Below are 25,588 nucleotides of genomic sequence, written 5' to 3'. Positions count from 1 at the left end.
CCCTTCTGGGAGGATGTGGGGTGGGGTGAAAATTCCAAGGTTGGCTTGGTCTTTCTCCTGACCACATCCCACCCTGAAGCTATCCAGGAACCCACCAAGATTTGCCTCATTAGATCAAGACACTCCTATTACCTGGGAAATTCCAAGGGATATAGGAGCTCTGCTGGGAGTTGGGGGCAGAGACCAATATATGTATTTTCTGTTATTTCAGTGTCATATTCAGGAAATCATTGCCAAATCCGATGTCATGAAGCTTTTGCCCTATGTTTTCTCTAAGAGTTTTAGAGTGTTAGGCCTGACATTTAGCTCTTTGATTCATATTGAGTTAATTTCTACATACGGTGTCAGGTAAGGAAGGATCCAGGGGTACTTGAGTGACTCAGTCACTTAAGTGTCTGCCTTTGGCTCATGTCATGATCCCAGGGTCCTGGAATCGAGCCCTGCACTGGGCTCTGTTCTCAGCAGGGAGTCTGCTTCTCCCTCTCCCTCTGTGGCTCCCCCTACTTGTGCTCTCTCACTCTCTGTCAAATGCATAAATAAAATTTTTTTAAAAAAAAGTAGTGGGTGGGAGATCCCTGGGTGGCTCAGCGGTTTAGCGCCTGCCTTTGGCCCAGGGTATGATTCTGGATTCCCAGGATCAAGTCCCACATTGGACTCCCTGCATGGAGCCTGCTGCTTCTCCCTCTGCCTGTCTCCTTACCTCTCTCTCTGTCTGTCATGAATAAACAAAATCTTTTAAAAATAATAAAAAATAAATAAAAAAAGAAGTGGGATCCAGCTTCATTCTTCTGTGTATGACTATCCAGTTTTCCTAGCATGATTTGGTGAAAAGACTGTCCTTTTGATGTCTTGGCACCCCAGTGAAAAATCATTTGACTGTATATGCAAGAATATATTTCTGGGCTATGTATTTTATTCGATTGGGCTGTATGTCTGTATTTATTCCAGTACACATTGTTTTGATTACTGTAGTTTTGTTGTAAGTTTTGACATCAGGAAGTGTGAGTCCTCCAGGTTTATTCTTCTTTTTCAAGATTATTTTGGCCATTCAGGGATCTTTTGAGATTCCATATAAATTTTAGGATAGGTGTTCTGACTTGTGTAGGACAGCTTATGGGATTTTTTTCCCCCTAAAGATTCATTTATTTGAGAAAAGGAGAGGGAGAAAGAATACCAAGTGGATTCCCTACCGAGTGTAGAGCCCAACGTGGGGCTCGATCCCATGACACTAAGATCATGACCCCAGCCAAAACCTAAGAGTCTGACGTTTAACCAGCTGAGCCACCCAGGCTCCCCATCATGGGATTTTGATAAGGACTGCGCTGAATTTGTAGATTGTTTTGGATAGTATTGACATGTGTTAACAAACAGAATATTGTTTATTAGTATTTAATATTATTTTTATTTCCATTAATACCATTAGTATTAATACCACTTATTCTGTTGACCTAGAACACTGATGTGAATCATACCACATTTTGTTTATCCATTTACCAGTCGATGGACCTTGAAGTTGTTTGTACTTTTTGGCTATTATGAGTAATGCTGCTCTGACCAAGTGTACAAGTTTTTACGTGGAGGCATGTTTTCATTTCTCTTGGGTATTTATGTACCTAGGGGCGGAATTGATGGGTTGTATGGCCATTCTTTGGATAGCATTGAGGAAAACCACAGAACGTGAAGATGAAGAGTGACGTGGTTGGATTTCTGATTTCAGAAAGATCACTGATGTAGAACGAGGAGAATGAATTAGAAGGGACCAAGATGAGGGCAGGGAAATGGGGTTAGTATATTATTGCAAATTCATGCTGAAGATGAGGTGATCTGATTAGAGGAGACCGAAATTCAGATGAGGACAGAGGAGTAGAATGGAGACAGATGTCATGGTGCTGTGCAGCAATCATCTTTATGGGACTTGAAATGCTTGCGAGCGAGAGGAGTTGGGATGATGCCATATCTGTGTATGGAGGTAGATGGAGAATGGTGTTGCCCTTGACACATAGAAGAGGCAGGAGGGGAGCCCAAGCAACATTTTGCAGTTTATTAATTTCTGGTGCATCTACATCTTGAGATAGGTCGCTGGTTATATGCAGCTCAGTCAACAGAGATGAAATTGCTTTGCCATGCATTCATTTTCATGAAAAGAAAGGATTTGGTCTTGTTTCTTCCTTGTTAAGAAAGTAGGACGGTAAATGACTTAGCAGCTGATCTGCCTTAGAATTAACCAGTAGATTTTGTGTATCCATCCAGTAATCAATTGAGTGTAGTTAAATTAATTGTGAAGGCCGTTTTCAGGTTAAAAAATACTATATGGAAAGAGGCCATTGAATAAGGTCATGGAAAAAGAAAGCAAATTATTGTTTGTCTTTAAATATCAGTTCATCTGATAAATGTGGCTTACCACAAAGTATTGGTGGCTCACCAGAAATTGTCTTTTGGTAGCCTGTGTTTGCAAACTGATATGTCTCCATTTCATGGGGTGATATCACTTAGGCCGAACTAAAATACTTCAAAGGTTTTTTGGCTGTTTATAGGTTTGGGTTTCAAATTAGTACATGTTAATTGTTGAGTTAGTAGCCATATTTTGTTATATGTATTTCTAAACAGTTTTTGAGAGCAAAAATACTTTTTCCATTTGTGGCAGCAATATGAATAATGGAAAATTGTGATCTTGCTAGAGGAGAATTTTCTGTTAGTATTATAGAATAATGTAATTAGGCCGTATATGGAACTTGAAAACATTTAAATTTTTGTTCTGGCTGTGGTTTTATGCTTTCCTAAAATGTGGCCTGAAAGAGTTTATTAGTAAATATGCTGAATTGCTTTCTCTGGCAAGTGCATTTCAGTATTGAATCCAAGTGAAAATACAAATATTTACTTATAAAAGTCTTTTGGTGTGGTAATATTTTCACTGTGGCCATTGACCCACTAGTAAAATGTGAGGGCATTGCTAGATTGGATCTTGTTTATTTAAAGACCAAGAGAGAGGAAGCTAACATTAAATGAATGCCTGGTATCTGCCACCATATTTGGTACACCAACATATTACTCCTTTTTACCCTCCTGGCAACTCAGTGGGGAAGTTTATATTCTTTCTCTAGCAAGAAAAATAATGCTTAGAGATATTTATAGAAATTGAGAAGCTGATTTTTAAATCTACATTAAAATGTAAGCAATCCAAAGTCGCCAGGGCAGTTTTTAAAATGAAAAACAAAAGTTGGAAAAGTAACATTACCTGACATTAAGACTTACTGTAATGTTACAGTAAATGAGACCTGGGTATTGGAGAAGGGAGAGATACATCTAGATCACTGTCCAGAAATAGACCCATCAGTAGAAGGGAGTTTTACAAGGGAGTGGAAAATCTTTCCAACAAATGGTGTTAGAACAGCTGGGTATCCATATAGAGAAAAAAAAATGAACCTCATTGTCATGTGTAAAAATTAACTCGAAAGAGGGGGACCTAGATGGCTCAGCAGTTGAGCATCTGCCTTTGGCTCACTAAGGTTGCGACCCCGGGTTCCTGGGATGGAGTCCAGTATCAGGCTCCTCGCAGGGAGCCTGCTTCTCCCTCTGCCTGTGTCTCTGCTTCTCTCTGTGTGTCTCTCATGAATAAATAAATAAGATCTTTAAAAAAACCCCAAAACTCGAAAGTATCACAGACCTAAATGTAAAAGCTAAAATTATAAAAACTCCAGAAGAAAATATAGGAGAAAAATGTCTATGACCTTGAGTTCAAAAAACATTTCTTAGGTCACAACAAAAGTCACAAAAAAATCGATATACTGGATTTGGTCAAAATCTAAAACTTTTGCTCTTTGAAAGACACCATTAAGAGAACAGAAAGGCAGGCTGCAGAAACGGAGAAAGTATTTGCAGTACATACATCTGACAAAGGATGTGTTCCCATAATAAATAAAGAAAGAAAGAAAGAACTCTTAAATTTAACAGTATGAAGACAATCCATTTGAGAAAATGGGTAAAATGTTGGATAAGATTTTTGTTTTGTTTTGTTTTTGTTTTTTGTTTTTTTTTTTGTTGGATAAGATTCTTCACAAAAGATGTTTCAGAATCATTATGTTGAGGGGCATGTGAGTAGCTCAGTGGTTGAGCGTCTGCCTCTATTCAGGTCGTGATCCTGGGGTCCTAAGATCGAGTCCCTCATCAGGCTCCCTATGGGAAGCCTGCTTCTCCCTCTGCCTGTGTCTCTGCCTCTGTCTCTCTGTCTCTCATGAATTTAAAAAAAAAAAAAAATCATTATGTTGAGTAACAAACTAGACACAAAAGATTGTATATTGTGTTCTGTTTTTAAAAAAATTAAAAAAAGTTTTTTTAAAGTAGGCTCCATGCCCAGTGTGGGGCTTGAACTCACAACCCCGAAATTAAGAGTCACATAGTCCATCAACTGAGCCAGCCAGGCACCCTTACAGTATTCCATTTATGTGATGCCATTTGTATATAAAATTCTAGAAAATGCAAACCAATCTGTAATGACAAAGTAGATAAGTGGTTACCTGGGCAGAGGGTGGAGGGAAGGGTAGACTGCAAAGAGCCACAAGGAAGCTTCTGGGGATGACAACAGTGTTGTGTTTCATGGCTGGACAGGTGGTTTCACAGGTATATACACTTGTCAAAGACTGTAAGTGGCTGCATTTCATTCTACTAAATTATACCCCAAAAGTTATTTAAAACCAAAAGATGAAAAATGTACCATGTCAGTGAGGATAAAAGCAACCAGAACACTCAGACTGCCTGTGGGAATATTAGTTGGTGAACTACTTTGGAAAACTGGCAGTATCTGCTAAAGCTAACTGTCTGTATACCCTGTGACACAAGAGTTTCGTGCCCAGGTATCTACCCAACAGACATGCATACATGTGTTCACCAGATGACTTGCACTAGAATGTTCATTGAACACTATTCATAATAGCACCGACTGGAAACTACCCAAATGCCCATCAAAAGAGACTGAATAAGTAAATTGTGATACACCAATATGATGGAATACTCTATGGCAATGATAGTTAACCACCTACAACTGTTCACAAGTGTTAGGCTAAAATACTGTGATTCCATTTATAGAAATTTGCCTATACAAACAGGCAAAACTACTCTATACTTGTAGGAGTCAGAATATGATTGCTCTTGATAGAGAGCTTTAGATAAGGGAGCACAAGGCAGGCTTCTGGGGATGTTGGTAATCTTCTGTGCTTTGCTCTGGCTCCTGGTACGTTGGGGGTTTTTGCTATGAAAATACATCAAGTGGTGCACTTAATTGTGCAGCTTTCTATATGTTGCATTTCAATAAAAAGTATTTAAAAGACACGTACTGTTGGGGCACCTGGGTGGCTCAGTGGATTAAGTGTCTGACTCTAGATTTCAGTTCAGGTCATGGTCTTAGGGTCATGGGATCGGGCCCAGGTCCGGCTATGTGCTTAGTGGGGAATCTGCTTGGGATTCTCCCTCTCTCTCCCCCTCTGTACCTCCCCCTACTTGTGCTCTCTCACACCTCCCCAAATAGCAAATAAATAAATCTTTAAAAAAAAAAAAAAGACATACTGTTAAAGAATGGTGTCCTTGATAATTATAAAGTGAGAAAAGCAAACTGTAAAACATCATGCATGATGTATAATCCTATTTATATAAATGGAATGATAAACAATAAACTTAACCCAAATTATCTCTTGGGAATTATGATGTTAGATAAGGAGGATCATCAACTTTGCTTAATGTAAGCAAATAAAGAATAGTTTCTGTCTTTAAAAAATTGTTATTTGGGGTATGTGGCTGCTCAGTTGGTGGAACATGAGACTCTTGATCTCAAGGTCGTAAATTTGAGCCCCATGTTGGGTGTAGAGATTACTTAAACCTAAAATCTTTAAAATTAAAAAAAAAATTATCTGTGGAGTCCATTTGGTTCCTTTAGTTGAAGGTTTTGAATAATCTTTAAATGAATACGTTGGGTCTAGTTTTGTTATTTAACAGGTTAGTACTTTATAAAGTGAAAATCTTTTTAAGCTTTTCGCCAACTTTGAAATTATATTGGTGTTTGTTAATGGAGTTTCTCATTGGGTGACCTGTTAATGAGTTTGCTCTTGGTGGATGTGATGGCCCATTGTTACCTTGGAAGGCCCCACTCAAAATAACCTCCATGAATTCATAAACTTAAGGATAAAGCAGCTGAGGGTCTTGAGCTGGAGAAGCAGTGTGGGATAGTGAAGAGCCACATGGACTTGGGACAGTTATTGGCTCTCTCTGAGCCTCAAATTCCTTGTCTGTAAACTTGCTTTTTTTGGGGGGGAAGTATGCTCCACACCCAGTGTGGGGCTCAAACTCATGACCCTGAGATCTAGAGTCGCATGCTCTACCCACTGACCCTCCTCCTCGTCTCTATGCTTGGGATGCTAGTCCCTACATGATTTTGATGAGGCTCAGGATACGATAATCTAAGTGGATGTGAGAGCACTTCATAAATTGTAAACCCCTAGGCCCGTGGTTCTCCACTGAGAGTGATTTACCACCACCTCCTACCCCCTGGGGACATTTGGCAAGCTCTGGAGACTTGTATGGTTGTTATATAGGGGATGGAGGAGTGGGGGTGCTACTGACCTCCTTGTAGGTAGGGGACAGGGATGCTGCCAAACACTCTACAATGCGCAGAATAGCATCAAAGAATTGTACACCCTCAATGTCTGTAGTCAAGGTTGAGAAACCTTGCCCTAGGCTTATGTAACTTCTCTAAACTAATTACTCCCTATGACTCCCCTGCCACAGCCTTTCAGACTAATACACAACACAGGTCATATATTCATATATCTATATGCACATACTCTTTCAGCAACTGAAATTGAGGTGGGAAATGAAGAAAAAAAAAAAAAAGAACAAACAGAGTAATTAGAATGACTTTAAAGAAAGCATAACCCAGAGCACCTGGGTGGCTCAGTTGGTTAGGCGTCTGCCTTCAGCACAGGTCATGATCCCAGGGGCCTGGGATCACACCCTTCATTGGGCTCCCTGCTCAGGGGGGAGCCAGCTTCTCCCTTTCCCTCTGCCATTCGTTCCCCTTGCTATGCTCTCTGGTTCTATCTCTGTTAAAAAAAAAATAACCCATTATTTTTAAGGTCTTAAAAAGAAACACCGCATGTGTGCATATGAGAAGAATATGGAATACAAGAATATGAGTCAATATTAATTAATGATGGGGACGCCTGGGTGGCTTAGTGGTTGAGTGCCTGCCTTTGGCTCCGGTCATGATCCCGGGATCCTGGGATCGAGTCCTGCATCGGGCTCCCCATGGGGAGCCTGCTTCTCCCTCTGCCTGTGTCTCTGACTCTCTCCATGTCTCTCATGAATAAACAGAAATCTTTAAAAAAATATTAATGAATGACAAAGAGCTGAGTAGCAAGATGGTTTGAGGCACAGCTGGCAGAATGAGCAGATCGCAGTGCTTTTTAAAAACCATACAGACTTTCCAAAGTTGCTTCAGTTGGGAGTCTTCTTCAGGTAGAATTTTAAAACTGTGATTAATAGTTAACATTGTATATGGGAGGAATTGAAATCCAGTGTGTTTATGTCAAGTTACTTTATCCAACATAAAGCTGCATTAGAATGCTTAGGATAATTTATAATTATTGTAACACTGACATAATTGTTGACAGATTTGTAGACTTTGACAAATGTTTACAAGTTAGAACAAATGTTTCTGATTGTCAGGACCTGCACATGTAAACCACTCAGAATTTGTGTGTGATAGATTTTAAATGATTAACTGAAGTGAATGATTTAAGCAACATAATTCACCTTTTACTAGGAAGCAGTCCTAAGAAAGCTGCCACTTTCTTGGCATCATCTCAAATGATTAAATTGAGATCCATTAGTTGTAGGGTTTGTGTGTGTGTGTGTGTGTGTGTGTTTCACTGTATTAGTATAGACCTATATGTGACAAACCCTGAATTCGTGAGCTCATAAATATCCCATTCTGATTAGAAGCATAAATACAGTATATTGCTGCTCTAGTCATATATTGTTGACATTAGAATATATGCTACCAATCTTACGAATTCCCAGAAAATATTGGCCGTGACCCTCAAAAAATCACAGCTTATTTTTCTTGTTCCCGCTACAACCTGAAATTCATTTTATTTCAGCTCATAACTTCTGTGTTAGAAGACTTTTTTTCTTTACTCAGTTTATGAAAATTGAATTCTTGATTTCTTTACATATGCAAGTCCAGTGACTTGGAGAAGTTTATTTATGGGGTTTTGTCAATAATGATGCCTATAAGAAAGATGGTACAGTACCACTGGAATATAAAGTCAGCTGGGTGCTGTTGCCTAGGCTTGGGCCCCTTATTAGAGCCAGATTTGAATAGCAGAAAAACAGTTGCTTACTCATATAAGGCCCTGAAATTCAGGTGAACCCTTCCAATACCTTTGCAAATGCTGATTTGGGATATTCCCCATTTGCACCAACGATACCTGAAATTCAAAACCATTGGTATATTCTTCAAATATTTGAGCCCCTTTTATCTCTTTTTACCTTTGTCCATGACTGTCTCTTTTTTTTTTTTTTTTTAAGATTTTATTTATTCATGAGAGACACACAGAGAGAGAGGCAGAGGCATAGGCAGAGGGAGAAGCAAGCTCCCTGTGGGGGGGCCTGATGTAGGACTTGATCCCAGGATACTGGGATTACAACCTGAGCTGAAGGCAGGTGCTCAACCACTGAGCCACCCAGGTGCCTCCATGACTATGTCTTAAAGATCCATCATCTAAGAATCATCACTGAGTGTGGTCACTCCCACTGCTCAGCACTTCCCATCCCCTGCAGAGTCACGTGGAACCTGTGCTGCTCACCTCAAATACTGTCCCTCATACTGTCCCTGTCGGTGCTGCCTAGCAGGGAATAACAGGAGAGGCTGAGGCAGGGCTGTTGAGAGACTACAGTATGTAAGAGGACATTTTTCAGTAGATGGACAGAGGAGAGTCTGCGGTCTGGACCTGCCTCCCACTGGAGCTACTGTGATGGCTCTTGCCTTGCAGTACCCCCATCTCTGATGGGAGTCTCTTCACATCTGCCCCCATTTGTCAAGTGCTCATCAGATATATTGTTTCCCTGCTTACTTCCCTTTATTGCTTCCCTGCTGCTTACAACAGAGGTCGGAGTCCTTAGTGTGGCCTGAAAAACTCATGCTCTGTCTCCCTCACACTGGATAATGTGGCAACGTGGAACTCCTGGGAGCATTTCCCTTGCCCCTTCTCTAACCCTCCAGAATGGTTTGGGCATCCTTCTCAGTGCTTTTCATGCATCCTGTTCCCATCGTTGTACCTTGCCCTTGGAGTCTCTGATGATCAGTTGGCTCCAGCACTGGACAGTGAACCTAGCGATTGCAGGGCCTACCATAGCACCTGGCACACAGTAGGTACTCAGTTTGTGTGATTAAGGAAATGCTCACAACATAGTATTGGTCAGGACAAATTTGGGAAGGTTTTAGTTTACTTTAGGTAGTCAATTATCATAATAGCTTTGTGTATCTGTGAGCGGACTATCAAGGACCAGGTCTCTGGAATCAGGCTGCCTGGGTTCAAATCCCAGATGTGTGACCTGGGGGAAGTTACTTAACCTTTCTGAGTCTCAGTTTCTTGGCCTGTAAGATGGAGCTAAAAGAAGTTTAATGGTGAGGATTAAATGAGATAATGGGATACTGAAGCATAAGCGTTTAGTGAATGTGTTTCAAGTAAATGTTGTGTGGTGTTCCTGAAAACATTGTACATGTTCCCCTTTTTAAAGGATTTTATTTACTTATTTTAGACAGATTGACCCTGAGTTGGGGAAGAGGTGAGGAGCCGAGGGAGAGGGACAAGCAAACTCCAAGCTGAGCCCGGAGCCCCGAATGGGGCTCAATCCCATGACCCCAAGATCATGACCTGAGCCGAAATCAAGAGTTCAACACTCAACTGAGAGTTGGTGCCCCTGGATGTTGCAGGTTTTTTTTGTTTTTGTTTTTGTTTTTTAAGACTTTATTTGACAGGGAGCACAAGCAGGGGGAACAGCAGAGGGAGAGGAAGAAGGGGAGAAAGCAGGAAGGAAGTGGAGGAAGCAGGCTCCCCACTGAGCAGAGAGCCCGACATGGGGCTCAATCCCAGTACTCTAGGGGACCACGACCTGAGCCAAAGGCAGATGATTAACAGACAGAGCCACCCAGGTGCCTCAGATGTTACAGTTTTATAAACCCAGTTTATATTTTAGATTAAGGGACTGTGGTATTAAAAGGTTATTTGATGAATGTTATAAATAGCACCAATGTTTTTCTAGTTATCCAGATAGAAGTTCTCAGCATTTTCTTTGACAGCCTGCCCTGCTGCAGCCCCCAAACCCCAGATCCACATACACACATTTAATCAGTTGTTAAGTCCTGTAAATTTTGCCAGCAAAATGTCTCTTCCTTTCCAAGTGATCCTACATACCTTAGTTAGATGAATCTTACTAAAGCACAGCTTCAGTCATATTTTTAAAAACTCTTTAGAGCAGCCTCTTGCCTACTAGATTCAGTGCCATCATGTTTTTAGGGCCTTCAGAATGGGCTGAATCCCTTTCTAGCCTTACCTCCTCTCTAGGACACACCTCAAGCTTCAGGAGGACTGCCTCCCTTCCCCCACCAGTCCCCCAAATTTCCCCGTGAGCCTTGGATGGAGCCATGTGCCCTTCCTCACAAACTAGGGCTGTTCAAAGTCTACCTTTTAAGACAACTCAAATGACCTCCCTCATTAGTATTTTAAAAAATCTTCCCAGCTAAGTGTGTTCCTTTTACCTGTTCTCTCTGGACCAGCAGAAGACTGTCCCAGTCAGTTTCCTGGGTCCCTGACTTGTTATCCTCCCCATCACAGGCTCCCCAGGGAAGAGACTCTGTCTTATTCATTTCTGACCTTTGTTGAACCCCTGTAGCCTTGCCCTACAGCACTCAGTAAATATTTGAACTTTTGATTTGTTCTTGAAACAAATCTTACCAGCCTCTCCCCCATCCTTCCTCTGACCCACCAGGATGGTTTGGCTGGTTGGGAGAAGGGGATCACAGTTACTATGCACAATGCACTGTTCTTCAGACTCTTTACACATATTCTGCTGTGTCACTCTCACTGGTCCCTAGTCTGGGGCAGGAGCTCTTAGTATTCCTGATTTCCATATGAACAGATGCCAGGAGTGTTCTATCATCTGCCCAAGGACTAAGACACAACTAATAAGTCACCTAACCGGTCTTCTCATTCACGTTTAACCTGTCTTACCCCCAAGTCCACACAACCATATCACTTGAAATAGACCACTGAGTAACAATTCCCACCTTCAAAGAATAAACACCTTTGCCTTCTACTTCATAAATGCTAATAAGTGTAGCTCAAGTAAATGTGTAAGGAAAAGAAATTATTGGTTCTTGTTTCGCCACTGAATTTTTCATTTGGATCAGGAGTAGGTGACAACATAACTGCTATAATGATGTACATGTTGGGTATCTTGAATCCCTGATTTCTCTATTTCCTTTCCCAAAGATGAGAATCCAGTTACTGTATGAATGGGGATGGGCTAGAGGGATTGGGGGTGTTGGGAGGGAAGGAACTCACTAGAAGACACCCTTTTGAGCAGTTTGGATGAAATTAGATCCATTTTATCAGCTCTCAGCCCATTTGGAGTCATTTGCTCTACAGCCGGTGCACAGAGGGAAGTACTTCCCAGCTTGAGTTGTTGACTCTTTCTCATTGATTCTGAGTAATTTCAGGTTTTTGTTACCGCTCCTAAAAAGTCAAACTCCTGTGGTTTCTATTATTTTCTTGAGTGACTGAAGAGTAACATAGTCATAAACTACCTGCTACAAGTGCAGAAAATGCTTGGTATTAATATGCCCTTGCTGCTCTGCTCAACTCTCCATGAAGTTTACCCCTTTGTATAGGAAAGAGCCGTGACTTTGGAGTCAGCCTGGGTTCAGATTCTACATTTTTTTAGTTGTGTGTACTTGGGTAAGTCAGTTCCACTGAACTGTTTCCTCTTCTGGAAGACAGGATCATAGTACATCTTACAAGGTGCTTCTGTGGGTCAAATGAAATAATATTTAGAAACATAATACAGTGCCGGACACTATAAATGTTAGTTCCTCCAAAGCACCCTCCCCTCTAATCAATGTAATGCATTGCGTCTTTTACTGTGTTTATTGAAACTTAGTAATTGTGTGTATTTTTCAGTCTCCCTCTTTTCAGTCTCCCTCAGTCTTCAGAGCCTTTTTTCATTTTCCTGCATGCTATGCCCACATGTGAATATGTGAATTTATTAACTAATTCTATGTTAGGAAAATGTGTACCAAACCTGTTTCTTCTTTTATGCATTCTTGAAAAGTTGAATGGCTGTCAGAATTCTGTAAGTTGGATCATGTGCTACACGCAGTCATTTAAAAGGACCCTTTTAGTGAGTTGGGCCTTTCTTGAAGCAGAGCACACCAGTAATGACTTCCACATTTACCTTCCCTATCTTTACTACTTTCAGCTGACTGCTTTGCTTGTTCTGATCAGAATCCCGGGAATTGACGTCCACTCGAGAAATTCCTACAGATGTTCCAGCCTCCGTCTAGTCCGGAGAGCCACAGGAAGGTGGAGGTCTTGTAAAACAGCCACCTTCTTAGTCTGTTTCCTATATACCCTGCAGCAGTGTTGACTTTTGAGAGTCTGAATTTACCATCTCTGGGTCTCTGGTCCGGCACACTTTTCCTGGTTAACTCACATGACTTGGCGTTTACACATGGACACCTGGGACAATCTGTCTTTGCCTCAGAGCATTAAGTAACACAGTTTGGAGCGGACTTAAAACTTTTTTTCCCCTCATAAATTGGGCCCTGAGCATCTTTCATAAATCAGGAATGTTTCTTGGAAATGTAATTCTCACTAAACTCAGTCCCAAGGGTATGTCTCTATAAAAGCACATTCTTATTTGTTCTGTCATAACAAATGCATTTGATGATTTTAATAGCATTGATCGAAACATGATTGAACAGGAAAGCATGCCCGTTATAAATAGATCAGTTTGATATTAATCCACATTCAAAGCATAAATATGAAACACCAGATAGCTCTAGGAAAATCTTTATCATATTTTAAGCAAAATGTTCTAGTTAGTCATGAGTCTGAAGGAATCCTTGATTTTTAAAAAATGTGTGTCAAAACCGGAGGTGTTCCTATAAAAAATTGCTGACACCTATGCAGAGTTGGGGGGGGGGGGGATTGTGACTTTCCACCCACAGTGTGATCCTAGGCAAGCCAGTGGGTTGTATTTTAATAGAGGATTAGCTATTACATGACACTTTTGACCTATTTTGAGTTTCATTAGAGAAGTAACAGCTTACCTACCACTTGTTGAATTTTGTTCTAGACACTGCCAGATACCTTCCATTTTCCTGCTACAGTAACCCTGCGAGATTGTTTTTACTCTATAGCCAAGCGGGTTGAGGCCGCTGGTGTTAGATAATGAACATGAGGTCAGAGAGCTAGCTGCCCAACAGTGGCTGACGTGGGCACGTCTTGTGATGGCACCAGTTCTCTTGCCAGGCCACTCAGGAGACTAAAGCCCTCCTTGCTTTGGAACCTTTATCTTTTCTTTTTAAAATTTTATTTATTTATTCATGAGCGAGAGAGAGAGAGAGAGAGAGATAGGCAGAGGGAGAAGGTGGCTCCATGCAGGGAGCCCGATGTGGGACTCGATCCTGGGACTCTAGGATCACGCCCTGAGCTGAAGGCAGACGCTTAACCACTGAGCCACCCAGGTGTCCTGGGACCTTTATCTTTTCTTTTTTTTTTCTTTTTTTAAAGATTTTATTTATTTATTTATGGAGACACATAGAGACCATTTGAGGCAGAGACACAGGCAGAGGGAGAAGCAGGCTCCATGCAGAGAGCCCGACGCGGGACTGGATCCAGGGTCTCCAGGAACACGCCCTGGGCCACAGGCGGCGCCAAACCACTGCACCACCAGCGCTGCCCACCTTTATCTTTTCTTTTCGACATTTAAGGATAAAGTTGCTTGGCACATGGCTTCTAGGAATCTGAAAAACTTGCTTGGAATTCCTGAAGCTTCTCATATTCACAAAACTGCCCATTACTGTGGTACTTAAGTTTTTGCTCATACATTTTGATCTAAGGTATAGAAATTACGATGGAGTTGCTGTGTAATTTTCACTTAATTTTTAGATACAGATCACATTTTAGCATTGATAACTGTACTGTGCTTTAGGCTTATGAATATAGGAGCTTTATTTAAAGTGTGACATGTGAGTCCACTTCTCATGATGAGTACTAATGTAGAGAATTGTTGAATCACTATATTGTGCACCTGAAGCCAATAGTGTTAGTATGCTGTTAACTATACTGGCATTAAAATAAAAAACCTAGGCATGCTCGGGTGGCTCAGGGGTTGAGCATCTGCTTTTGGCTCAGGGTGTGATCCTGGAGTCCTGGGGTCGAGTTACGCATCTGGCTCCTTGCATGGTGCCTGCTTCTCCCTCTACTTCTCTCCCTGCCTCTCTCTGTGTCTCTCATGAATAAATAAAATCTTTTAAAAAATAAATAAATAAAAGTGAAAAAATAAAAAAAATAATACGACGTTAAATGTAAGCTGGAGTGAGTTTAGTTATTTTAATAACTTATTGATAAATAAAATGGGCCCATGGTCCTTTTTCCCCCCTATGATCTTTCATAGAAATGTTTTCTAAGTGACTTTATGAGGATTTTTTTTTTTCTCTGTCTCTGCAAACAATGAGTCCCTCCTCCTTGCCTGGAAGTCCATTGGCAAGTGCAGCTTTTACAAAGTTGGTTCCTCAGGAGCGTGTACTGCTCCAACTTGTTCTGTGTAGGGGCTCACATCCAAAGTACATTTCTACCCCAAGACTGCAATCAGATTATGTAGCCTGCTTGTTAATTTTTGCTGATTATGCTTGCTTCCTAATGATTTGCAGTGAAATAAAGCTTTATGATAGGTGGTATGGCAAGAGCAAAGATTTTTTTCTAAATACAGTTGGAACTAGAAATTGTCCACATGTCACAATAATGGCCATCAACATATATTTATTTCCTCCCCTTTCTTACATAGAATAAAGCTTAAGGCACACATGGGTGTACTGCTTTGGGTTGTTTTTCTTTTAAATTTGTTACAAAATCCACTTGGGCATAAGATATGGCAATATTTTGTATTTTACATGTCATTAGTGGGAGTGAGTTATTTCTTGTTTTGTTATTAAAATAGTATCAGATGTAAAGAAGATGTGGTTTATGTATACAATAGAATATTACTCAGCCATTAGAAACGACAAATACCCACCATTTGCTTCCACGTGGATGGAACTGGAGGGTATTATGCTGAGTGAAGTAAGTCAGTCGGAGAAGGACAAACATTACATGTTCTCATTCATTTGGGGAATATAAATAATAGTGAAAGGGAATATAAGGGAAGGGAGAAGAAATGTGTGGGAAATATCAGAAAGGGAGACAGAACATAAAGACTCCTAACTCTGGGAAACGAACTAGGGGTGGTGGAAGGGGAGAGGAGGGCGGGGGGTGAATGGGTGACGGGCACTGAGAGGGGCACTTGACGGGATGAGCACTGGGTGTTATTCTGTATGTTGGTAAATTGAACACCAATAAAAAATAAATTTATTATTAAAAAAATAAAAAATAAAATAAAATAGTATCAGATGAACTGTTAAGGGATTGCTCCTTCCTAAAAATCTGTTTCTCTGCTAGCCAGCTTTATGATGTCCTTTTGGGCACTAAATGTGCAGGGAAGTGCAGGGTTAGATTGATTTGGAGTAATTTCTTTTTGAAAGAATTTGTGCCAATTCTTTTTCCTCTCCAAAAGAAATGGTTTCGGAGCATGGGCTCCTTGCCTAATGTCAATTCCATAAGGCTCCTCTTTTTTTTTTTTTTTTTTTGCCTTGTCCCCCTCCTTCCCCTCATAACTGGACTTTGCCACGAGGAAGATGTGTACCTATAATCAGGCATTTCTTTCCTGTAGGGTTATTTGTCATTCCAGACAGCATGGAGCAAAAGAACAGGCTTGAGTGGGGGGAAGGCAAAGTTATATAAACTTTATTCATAGTTAAATATTTGCTTCCAGGGAAGGTGAAAAATGCTTTGTACTTTTTCCTTTGGCTTTTTTCCTCTAAGAGAGCTTGTCATGCAACAACACAAAAAAGTGGCCAAAGGCGGAGAAAACTCTTCTCTTTTCCATGTTGGTTTGTTTTTATTGTAAGACAAACCTTTCATGTTTTATTGTTACAAAGTTTAAACGTGGCCTAGAGGTGCCAATCTTTAGTGGAAACAGCTGCAGAGTGGGTGTCCCCAGATCAGGTGGGACTTTCTTTGAAGCAACATGTTGCCTTTTAAAACAAATCCAGCATGTGAGAACTTGAGCCTGTGAAACTCATCAGTGGCTCCACGGTTGCTAATCTCTCAAATAACTGAGATAGCTAAGTTTAAGTAAAACATTGGCATTGAAAAATCAGTTTCCATATTCTATTCTTCTGAAGAGGACAGTCTTGTTATTTTGTGTCTTAAAAATATAGAAACGATGTTGGGGGGCGGGGATCACTCTTCCGAATTGAAGAGGTAGTAGCCCAGTTGAACACCACAGAGCACACTCCGTCTATTGGTTAGTCTGACCTAGGATTTGGATCTCAGACTTGCAGATAGCTGCCTTTGCTGGGAGCAGAACCAGGTGGTTGGGGTATATACCTGAGCTTAAGTGTCTAGGGTAAAATTTCCTGTTCTGTATTGAGTGATGTTGAAACATTTCTCATCTCTGTGGTGAGCGATGCTGGTAGCAGTGGGTTACCATCATTCTTGGTCTACTACTTGGAAAAGTTGAGCATCAGAGAGCTTTCTTTCCTTGGGGAAAAATAGGAGAGACAGGCATGGAGTCAGAGGGACAAGAAAAATGCTGAAATATTTTCCTTTTGGGCTTTTGATTTGTTTGCCAAAAAATTGCCTTCCAGATGGAGAAGACCAAAAGCTCTGATTGTAAGCCATTATGTTTTTACTGGCCTACCTCCCCATCCCATTGCCTGGTTTGAAATCTGTAAGCCAGTCCAAATCCTTTACCTCATTTTCTAGTACCAATTTACTGTCTTACTCATCTTCCAGCTGCAAGGGGGTGAGGCATGTTGCTTTGAAATTGAACCCGGTGCCATTTTATAAACCGGGCAACAGCAGATTCTCACCAAGGAGTATCAATCGTGATAGCTCGCATTCTCTAAAGCTCTGGAATCTCACCTACCAGGTGGACTTGTGTCTGTGGCGTGTGCAGTAGGGTTAGTTTGGGAATGAATCTGAACAAGCCCTTTTGGCCTTGTGCAGACTTGTTACTGCCCTGGTTGCCGAGCGTTCTGGGCTGTTGCGTGGGAAGCACAGTTTGGTTTTTGGCTCTATCTTCACTGGCAGTAGAAATCTTGACACTCCAATTTTCCCTTGGGAGGATAGTGATTGTTTCGGGGTTGAAATTGTAGGGCCAGTGTCAAGACATAGTGGGTAGAGTGGCTTTGGAGTCTGGCAGACCTTGGCCCCGTTCACTGTTATACCCCTAACTAAACAGAGTATCCCTGAGCAAAGTACTTTCTGCATTGGAAAAAATAAGGGATAGTCCTGTATCAGGTTGTCATTTGGTTTGACAGAGAATTTGGGGGTGGGAAGGGGAGAGAATGGTGGGTACTCATGGGAAATACCAAAATGTTAGTTCCTTTTCCTTCAAGTGATGTTAGCTTTGAATAGAGTTAACTATTGTGGTCTGTAAACTGACTAGTTTTCTACCAGATTATAAATTATACGGACATCAGGGTGACCTTAGTGATTTTCAAATACTGCATTTCAAAGTTGGGCACTAAACCTAATGCAGGGTCTTTGGACAGGGCAAAGTAATGATTTTTAATTAAAATTCATATTTGTATAGGATTCAGTCATAGGAAAGAAACATACACCATGGCCACATATACATGTCAGGAGAGAATGATCAGAAATCATTCTGAGTAAGTTGCATAAATACTTTCTTCAGGCCACCATCAGCTTGGTGATTGCATGATTATGTGACTTAGCTTGCTTACTTGTGCTGAAGTTCTGTGTTTGGAGCAGAGGTTAGGCTGGTTGACGGGGAGTACTTTGAATGTTTATACTGCAGTAGCCTACAGTCATGGTTAGACTGGGAAGAAGCTCTTGGAATTCCAACAGCACAAATTGGAAAACTATTAAGGCAAAGTGAGAATTGGAAATTTTTGGTGGTGCTTAATTATCAAGAGATTGGTTGGGGGCTCAGTTGGACTCTGGAGTAGATGCTTTATATAAAGAGCCTCAATACTCTGAGGTCTGAAAGCAATGGTCAAGTCTGGAGAAAAAATACATAATCAGATCTCGGTGTGATATATATAACTTACTTTTTCAATAATGGAAAAATGAGTTTACCTCAAAGTTTGGGACATGTATTGATCGCTACAGTACCAGGGGTGATTTATTTTATTTTATTTTTTTGCCCTAAAATGGTACCATAGACAAAAAAATATCTTTTAATGGTTCTACATTCATCTTAACACATATGAAAAAGATATAACTAGCGCTCAAAGCTGTAATTACACCAATGTTATTTAAGTTCAAGCCAAATTCAAATACGTGCATTGATTTTCTTTTTCTTTTTCTTTTTTAATTTTTATTTATTTATTTATTTTTTGGACCCCGCCCCACATGGCCGAGGGGCGGGGGTGGGGGGGGGGCTCTTTTTCTTTTTTTAAAGAAAACGATGGGGCAGTCCTGGTGGCTCAGCAGTTTAGCGCCGCCTTCAGCCCAGGACGTGATCCTGGAGACCCGGGATCAAGTCCCATGTCGGGCTCCCTGCATGGAGCCTGCTTCTCCCTTTGCCTGTGTCTCTGCCCCTCCCCCTCTCTGTATTCTCATGAATAAATAAATAAAATCTTTAAAAGAAAAAAAAATGATGAATTGTGAAGGTGGTGTAGATTTAGAAAAATTGTGATGGCAGCACTAGGATGACCAAAGTTTGAGAAATACTGGTAAAAATAGGGATCTAGTCTTTTTCCTCCACAAGCTTAGATTCCTGTGAGGTGTTTTTGTTTGTTTGTTTGTTTTGTTTTTTGTTTTAGATTTTATTTATTCATGGGAGACACAGAGAGAGAGGCAGAGACATAGGCAGAGGGAGAAGCAGGCTCCCTCTGAGATCCTGATGCAGGACTTGATCCCAGGACCCTGGGATCACGACCTGAGCCAAAGGCAGACGCTCAACCACTGAGCCACCCAGGTGTTCCAGTTCCTGTGATGTTTGATTGAAATTAGGTATTTAAAATTTTTTTTCTGCCAGACAATTATAATACGCTTGCATTTGTTCTTTTATTTTGACCGATAGTGGTTGAAAATGCTGTGAGTGTAAACAAGGGAAGGGAATTGATCTCCACATTTGGGGCTTTTGAGGAAATTCTTTCCCTCTGTCTGGTTACTCTGACTTGTGTCTGACATGCGACAGCCTTTGGGAATGTTCTGGATCACTCCTTTCCCTATTCCTCAAAAAGTAGCCATCACTCAAAATGCTAAAATGACAAGGGGAGCTTCCAGTCGGCATTGTTTATCTAATGTTCTGTCTCTGGCACCCCTAAGGAAGATGGCTAGGAGAGCCCAAGAAGCCAGACGCTATTTGCAAGTGGAGCAGAGAGCGTCTACTCAAGAACTGTCTCTTGGCTCATTCCCCCACCCTGCCAGACTTGTCTAGACAGAATTGGGAATAAAGTTTCTATCCTCTATTGTAGGCAGAAGGACCCAAGGAGTCTATAAAGCCTCTGATGATAAGAAGGTTAGAAATGAGAAAATCAATTCAGTACCAAATTATTTAAGAATTTGTTTTACAGATGTTCATATTTATGAAATGTTCATTTTACTTTTGTTAAATTACTATTATAAGACTTAACATGTTTTTCCTCCCTCTTTGTAGGTACTGGTTTTGGATTAGGACTTGTTTTCTCACTTACCTTCTTTAAAAGTAAGTGTGACTTTTACTGCCTTTTCAGCATAATGTCCTAGTGTGCATACACACATAACAGGCACACTTCTGGAGGACACAGCTTCGTGGTTGCCACCCATCTGTTTATGGGGTTAGGTAGGCCACTGTCAAAGGTGCTAGGCAGAGAATGTGGACTCTGAAGAGGTCAGAATGGGTTGGGCACCTCCAGAGTTCCCCCTGGGCGTTGAGTCAGGGTGCCTGATAACTTCAATATGATATCATCCGAAAAGCCTGTACTTTATGCCAGTGAATCATTTGGCCAAATCTGCATGCACAAATATTTCTAATTAATTATAATCTTTTCTAAAGGAACTTGAAAATGAGAGTCTTGCTGGTCATAAAAACAAGTGGACCAGAAATACACATGCTTTTTGGCCAGAAATTCTCCTAAGCAAGGGCAGACAATATCCCTTTCACTCTGTGGAAGAACTTCTGAAGGTTTGGCTATTGAACAGAAGCCAGAGGGGTCACTTTGACCCCTTTCTGTGAAGAATGAGTGGGGAATACATTAGAGAATCATAATTAATTCACAGTGCTGATACAAAACAGTCATTTATAGTATTGGCATAAATAAGCCTTATGGCTGACCACAATCAAAGTTCACATGGTTCCATTTAAAATTCAGGCACCTTACTGAAAGGTGGTATTTCTGATAAGAAATTAGTTAGAATAAGCAAATGATTAGAATAGATAAAGAAAAATTCAAAGGTTCAACCATGTCCACTGTTTTCATATTGCACCACTTTTTTTTGTTGTTGTTGTTAGATTTTATTTATTTACTCATGAGAGACACAGAGAGGCAGAGACACAGCAGAGGGAGAAACAGGCTCCACGCAGGGAGCCTGACGTCGGACTCGATCCCGGGTCTCCAGGATCGCTCCCTGGGCTGAGGGCGGCACTAAACCGCTGAGCCATCCAGGCTGCCCTGTACCACTTGTTAAGACCTTGAACCTAGCAGCATAGGTACTTGGTAAATATTTGCTAAATTAGTAAATTCACTAATAGGCTCCCTTTCCTGGTTTTTAGCTGTTGATTAAATATCGATAGAAATGTGTGGCGTCTTGTAGTCATCAATAGGATGCATGTTGAATATTTTTTGAACTCTAAGCAAATGTATTTAAGCCACAGAAAAAGCTTTATCTTCTCTTAATGGTTCCCTATTGGGATTTTCCTTTTTCTGCTCACTAGGAAGAATGTGGCCATTAGCCTTTGGTTCTGGCATGGGATTGGGAATGGCCTACTCCAACTGTCAGCATGATTTCCAGGCTCCATATCTTCTACATGGAAAATATGTCAAAGTACGTACAGAATTGATATTCTCTTTCTTTCTTTCTTTCTTTCTTTTTTTTTAGGATTTTATTTATTCACGAGAGACACAGAGACAGAGAGACAGAGACACAGGCAGAGGGAGAAGCAGGCTCCATGCAAGGAGCCTGATGTGGGACTTGATCCTGGGACTTGAGGATCATGCCCTGAGCTGAAGGCAGTTGCTTAACCACTGAGCCACCCAGGCATCTCAATATTTCTCTTTCTGTTAAAAGCAAAGAATTTCTCCAGAGTCCTTGAAGAGTTCTTCGGAGCACATATAATTAATAAACTAGGTGTGTCATCATAGTACCACTAAGCTCCTAATTGCTCTTTGACCTTTAGAGATGTTAACACCGATATGGTGCCTGAAGTCCTTCCCTCCTACTGTACTTTGAGATGTACCTGTGCATTCACTTATACATTTTTATGTTAGCGAGTGGAACTGATGAACCTGCCTGGGTGTTTATCACCACCGTACAGTAGATTTGTCTTAAATATCTGTAAGTAGCATTTATGTTCAAGATCTGAGTGCCCTGTCAACAGCTCACACATGCTCAGGCTAAACCTAAAGACAGCTGGGACTCAACATTATTCCGCTTTTTATTGAGAAGGGTGGGTTCTTGACTGTAAGTCCTTGTGAACAGATGGATTTTTTAATAATGTGGACAAGATGAAAACTTGTAGCACGCACCTCCGCAGGGAGAAGGTAGCACATCTGCTGAGGTTCTCCCCATTGCCTTACGTTAGATGATTGATTACTGTGGGGTTTGGGGGAAAGGATCATGGGAGGCCAAGTGCTCAAGGACAGGGTGGTTTTCATTTTTGTATCCCCAGGGCCTGGAACAAAGTAGACACTCAAATAAATATGAAATGAATGAGTGAAGTAAACTATATATCCTATTAGATGTGCTTGAGGCCTTGGGTTTACTAAGGCCTACTCTTCGTAGCAACACCAGCTTCAGTGAAGAACATCCCGTTGCCTGGATGTGTAAAACCATCTCCTTTCTGGGTCACTCTTGAGCTAGAGTTAGTTGCTTTGATCTGGGCAGCAGCAGGGAGCTGGTGGGAAGGGCCCTGAAGCCGGGAGTCTGGGGTTTGAGTCCTGGGCCACCCACCACTTGCTTCCTCAGAGTTTTTACTTCTGAGTTTCTGTCTCCTGTCTGTAAAACGAAGGTAATAATTCTTGCCTACGTGGTTGCTGTGAGAATTTGTTGTGAAGATGTTTTTAAGCTGTGAAGTGCTATACCAATAAGAATGTTGGTGGTAGTAGTGGAGGCCAGCCCAGAAAGGGTGATTGACTTACCTGTTGTTGCACCATAATAACAAGTGGAGTGGAAGATGTGGTACAATTGATTGTCCCAGTTCTGGTCAAGAGCTGTAGCCAGAAGGGTCACCAAATTTCCACCGACAGGACACACCGCAGCTCAGTAGCCTCTGTCTTAGAACCTGCTCAGGTCGCCAACTGCCGGCCGAGCCACCAGCCTACGTGTGCTCAGCGACAGAACTGGAGCAGGGGGCAGTTGTCCGGCCAGGAGGCCTGGCCGCCCTCCCTGTTAGTGAGCCATCGCTGCGCCAGCGACCGGGTGGGGTCATCATAGGGACAGTGCGAGAAGAGGCGCAGCTGCCTGGCACCGCAGCCGACAACAGGCAGTTTCCACCGCTCCCGGACCCTTTTTTTTTGGCACCACAGCTGGATTGGGGAGAGAACAGAAAGGACAGGAGCGGAGCTTCAGGTCTTTTCTTTGTTCAGAATGTTTTCATTGTTCCAAACTGAGTTGTCGTGGATGATGGCTCAGGGGTGATTATATGCATATCATACATTTCATGGCTGGGAGCTACTGTGGAAAACACTGTTCCTTTTTAACAGCCTTGTATGTACTGCTTCAAAATGGCCTTGTAACCTTACCTGGACTTGAGTCTGTGCCCCTGTGTGCTCATCCTCCATTCTCTGAAGAGAGGAGCACAGCACAGGGCTGTTTCAAGGTAGTCATTTTATGGTAGTTGTCTGTTGAGTGCCTGCTGTGCCTTTGCGAGGCCCTCCTAGGTGCCTTGCCTTCTGTTCTTTCTCGAGACCTCCCTCCCAGTAGGTTAGTGGGAGAGGTTCTACTTTTCCCTCTTTCAGCAGATGGGGAAACACAGTCTTCCCGAGGTTAAGGAAGTTGCACAAGGTCCCATCAGTAGTTGGCTGTGTGATTGCAGAGCCATGCTGTGTCCGCTCACCTGTGGTGCGGCCCTTTGATGAGTTTTAGGAACAGTCGTCTGGATACTGACTATTTAGTCCTGCTCTGGTCCTCTCCCTCTGTCCTCCCCTCAGGTTTAGGGAGCCACTCTTGAGGCCCTGGGAGGGGTGTTTACAGTCGTCTTGTTGTAAAGCAAACAGGGTGTTAAGTTTTGGGGCCCATCGATCCCTTAGGTCAGCGATGGTTGTCAAAATGCTGTCTGCACACTTGTAATCAGAGTGTCCTTACTTTCCAGGAGCAAGAGCAGTGACTTACACCTGAGAACATCCCAGTGGGAGGAAAAGAGAAACCATGTTTATTCCTCAGGAATACTGAAGTGCCCTGGAGTAAGCTGACATTCTTCTGTAACAATGTTATCAGTAATGCTTTAAACTCCAGCGCACTGTTTATGTATTTGAAACGAAGTCTGTTTCTTGTTTTGTATTTTCTCTCTGGAAATCGCAAGGAGGTGGTCTTAAAGGAAATAAATTAAAAATAGGCAGCCCATGCATTGCCTGTGTTTCTTTGCCTTTGGTCTTTGAGCCTAAGGATGGCTGTATTTGAACTGCCAGCAGCTGTAACCTCCTGGTCCCCGCCTCGCACAGAGCCTTCCCGAAATCACAGCTGGTGTGCACCCTTTCCACCACCCGCCCCTGGTCCCCTGCTGGGTTGTGTTCAAAACTGCCTCCACCTTATTTAGTTGGTGCTTGGAGGTGGCCGCTGCCTTGTCTGCTGATGATGACAGACGTCTCGAGGAGCCTTGTCTTGCTGCAGCAGCTCTGTGAGACCCGCATGTCGCAGCCCGTCGGCTGTGGCTGCCGCTCGCGGGCGGATGGTGGCTGTACAGAAGGGTGCATACCCGAGCGGCGGTGGCGGTGGCTCACTCCATCCATGTCACGGTTTCCTGCTGCTTCATGGGGCTGGACACGGTCCAGGCTTCAGTGCATAGGGCTTTGCCCCAGGGGGTGGGGATAGCTGGTGGCATGTCTGCCTGGTAGGGTCGATTTTATCTTCACACAGCAGCTGAAGGTTGTGGACGGAGGGGCCACTTGTCATGCCCCTCCCTGAGTTCATCCCTTTGGTTTCACTGGAACCGGGAGGCTGGACTTACAAGTAATATCACGGCCATTTCTTCTGAAAATGTACAGAAACCCAGAGGGAGCTCAGGCTTTCCTACTGTGTTTCTGTCTTTACAATAAAAAGAAGATGGGCAGAGCTCGACCCCACTTTATCCTGTACATGTGGACTGAGCATCTTGTGTGAGCCAGGCACCGTTCCAGGCAGCAGAGACAGATGGAAAGGTAAGACACAAGTCCCTGCCCTCGAGGTGCTTAGCATGTGCTGGAAAACCGGGTACGTGGACTCTTGATGCTGAAGCAGAGGGGCGTAGGAGTACAGAGGAACCAAGGAGAAGGAGCAGCGAGGTGTCCTTCGGATGGCCTGGCGGAGGAGGGAATACCACGGACTGATACTTAGAGTTGATGTGGACATTCGAGCCCCCGAGAAAGAGCAGGAAGGTGGCTTATGTAAAGGCGCAGAATCGTGCAGTGTGTATGGTGTTTGGGAAAGTCCGAGGGGGTCTGTGGAACCAGAGCACGGGGGGCCAGGCGGGGTGGGGTGGGGGCCGGCAGTGGGGTGGAACCAGTGTCTGAGCCCAGTTGTGGAACCTTGATTAGACGGTTCTTGCCAGCATCATAATGAGTAGATTCAGGGTAGAAATACCCTCTCTTTCTTCCCCTCCTTCCTCCTTCATCCCATCCCCCTTTCCAAAAAGGTATGCTAAGCTCTGGACCAGAGCAGGCAGCAGTGGCTCTCTGCCCTGAAACCATCCAGACTCCTCTGCTCTGTGGGCCTTTTTGTTTATTTGAATCACTTAAAGCCCAAAGTGGGCCTGAGCCCAGGACTCTAAGTCACAGCCATGGCTCGCCGTAGCCATCTGCTGTTTTCCACTCTGCCCCCTTCATTCCGTGATCAAGACAACCCATGTT

The 25,588-nt window shown here is 42.4% G+C and overlaps 2 protein-coding genes across 2 annotated transcripts in view; both read left to right on the top strand.

Annotated features, from left to right (window-relative positions):
- Nucleotides 1-24,107, top strand: part of MICOS10 (mitochondrial contact site and cristae organizing system subunit 10) — a 33,580-nt gene extending 9,473 nt beyond the window's left edge. Inside the window, exons 2-4 of the mRNA XM_026012052.2 lie at nucleotides 20,005-20,052; nucleotides 21,262-21,371; nucleotides 23,857-24,107. Of these exons, the coding sequence (XP_025867837.1) occupies nucleotides 20,005-20,052; nucleotides 21,262-21,371; nucleotides 23,857-23,871 (173 nt within the window). The 3' untranslated portion in view covers nucleotides 23,872-24,107. The remainder of the gene's footprint in view (nucleotides 1-20,004; nucleotides 20,053-21,261; nucleotides 21,372-23,856) is intronic.
- Nucleotides 1-25,588, top strand: part of NBL1 (NBL1, DAN family BMP antagonist) — a 62,231-nt gene that overhangs the window by 9,466 nt on the left and 27,177 nt on the right. The window lies entirely within an intron of this gene.

Source organism: Vulpes vulpes, chromosome 2, assembly GCF_048418805.1.
Source record: "Vulpes vulpes isolate BD-2025 chromosome 2, VulVul3, whole genome shotgun sequence".
Classification (NCBI taxonomy): domain Eukaryota; kingdom Metazoa; phylum Chordata; class Mammalia; order Carnivora; family Canidae; genus Vulpes; species Vulpes vulpes.
This window is presented reverse-complemented; position numbering and strand designations above follow the sequence as displayed.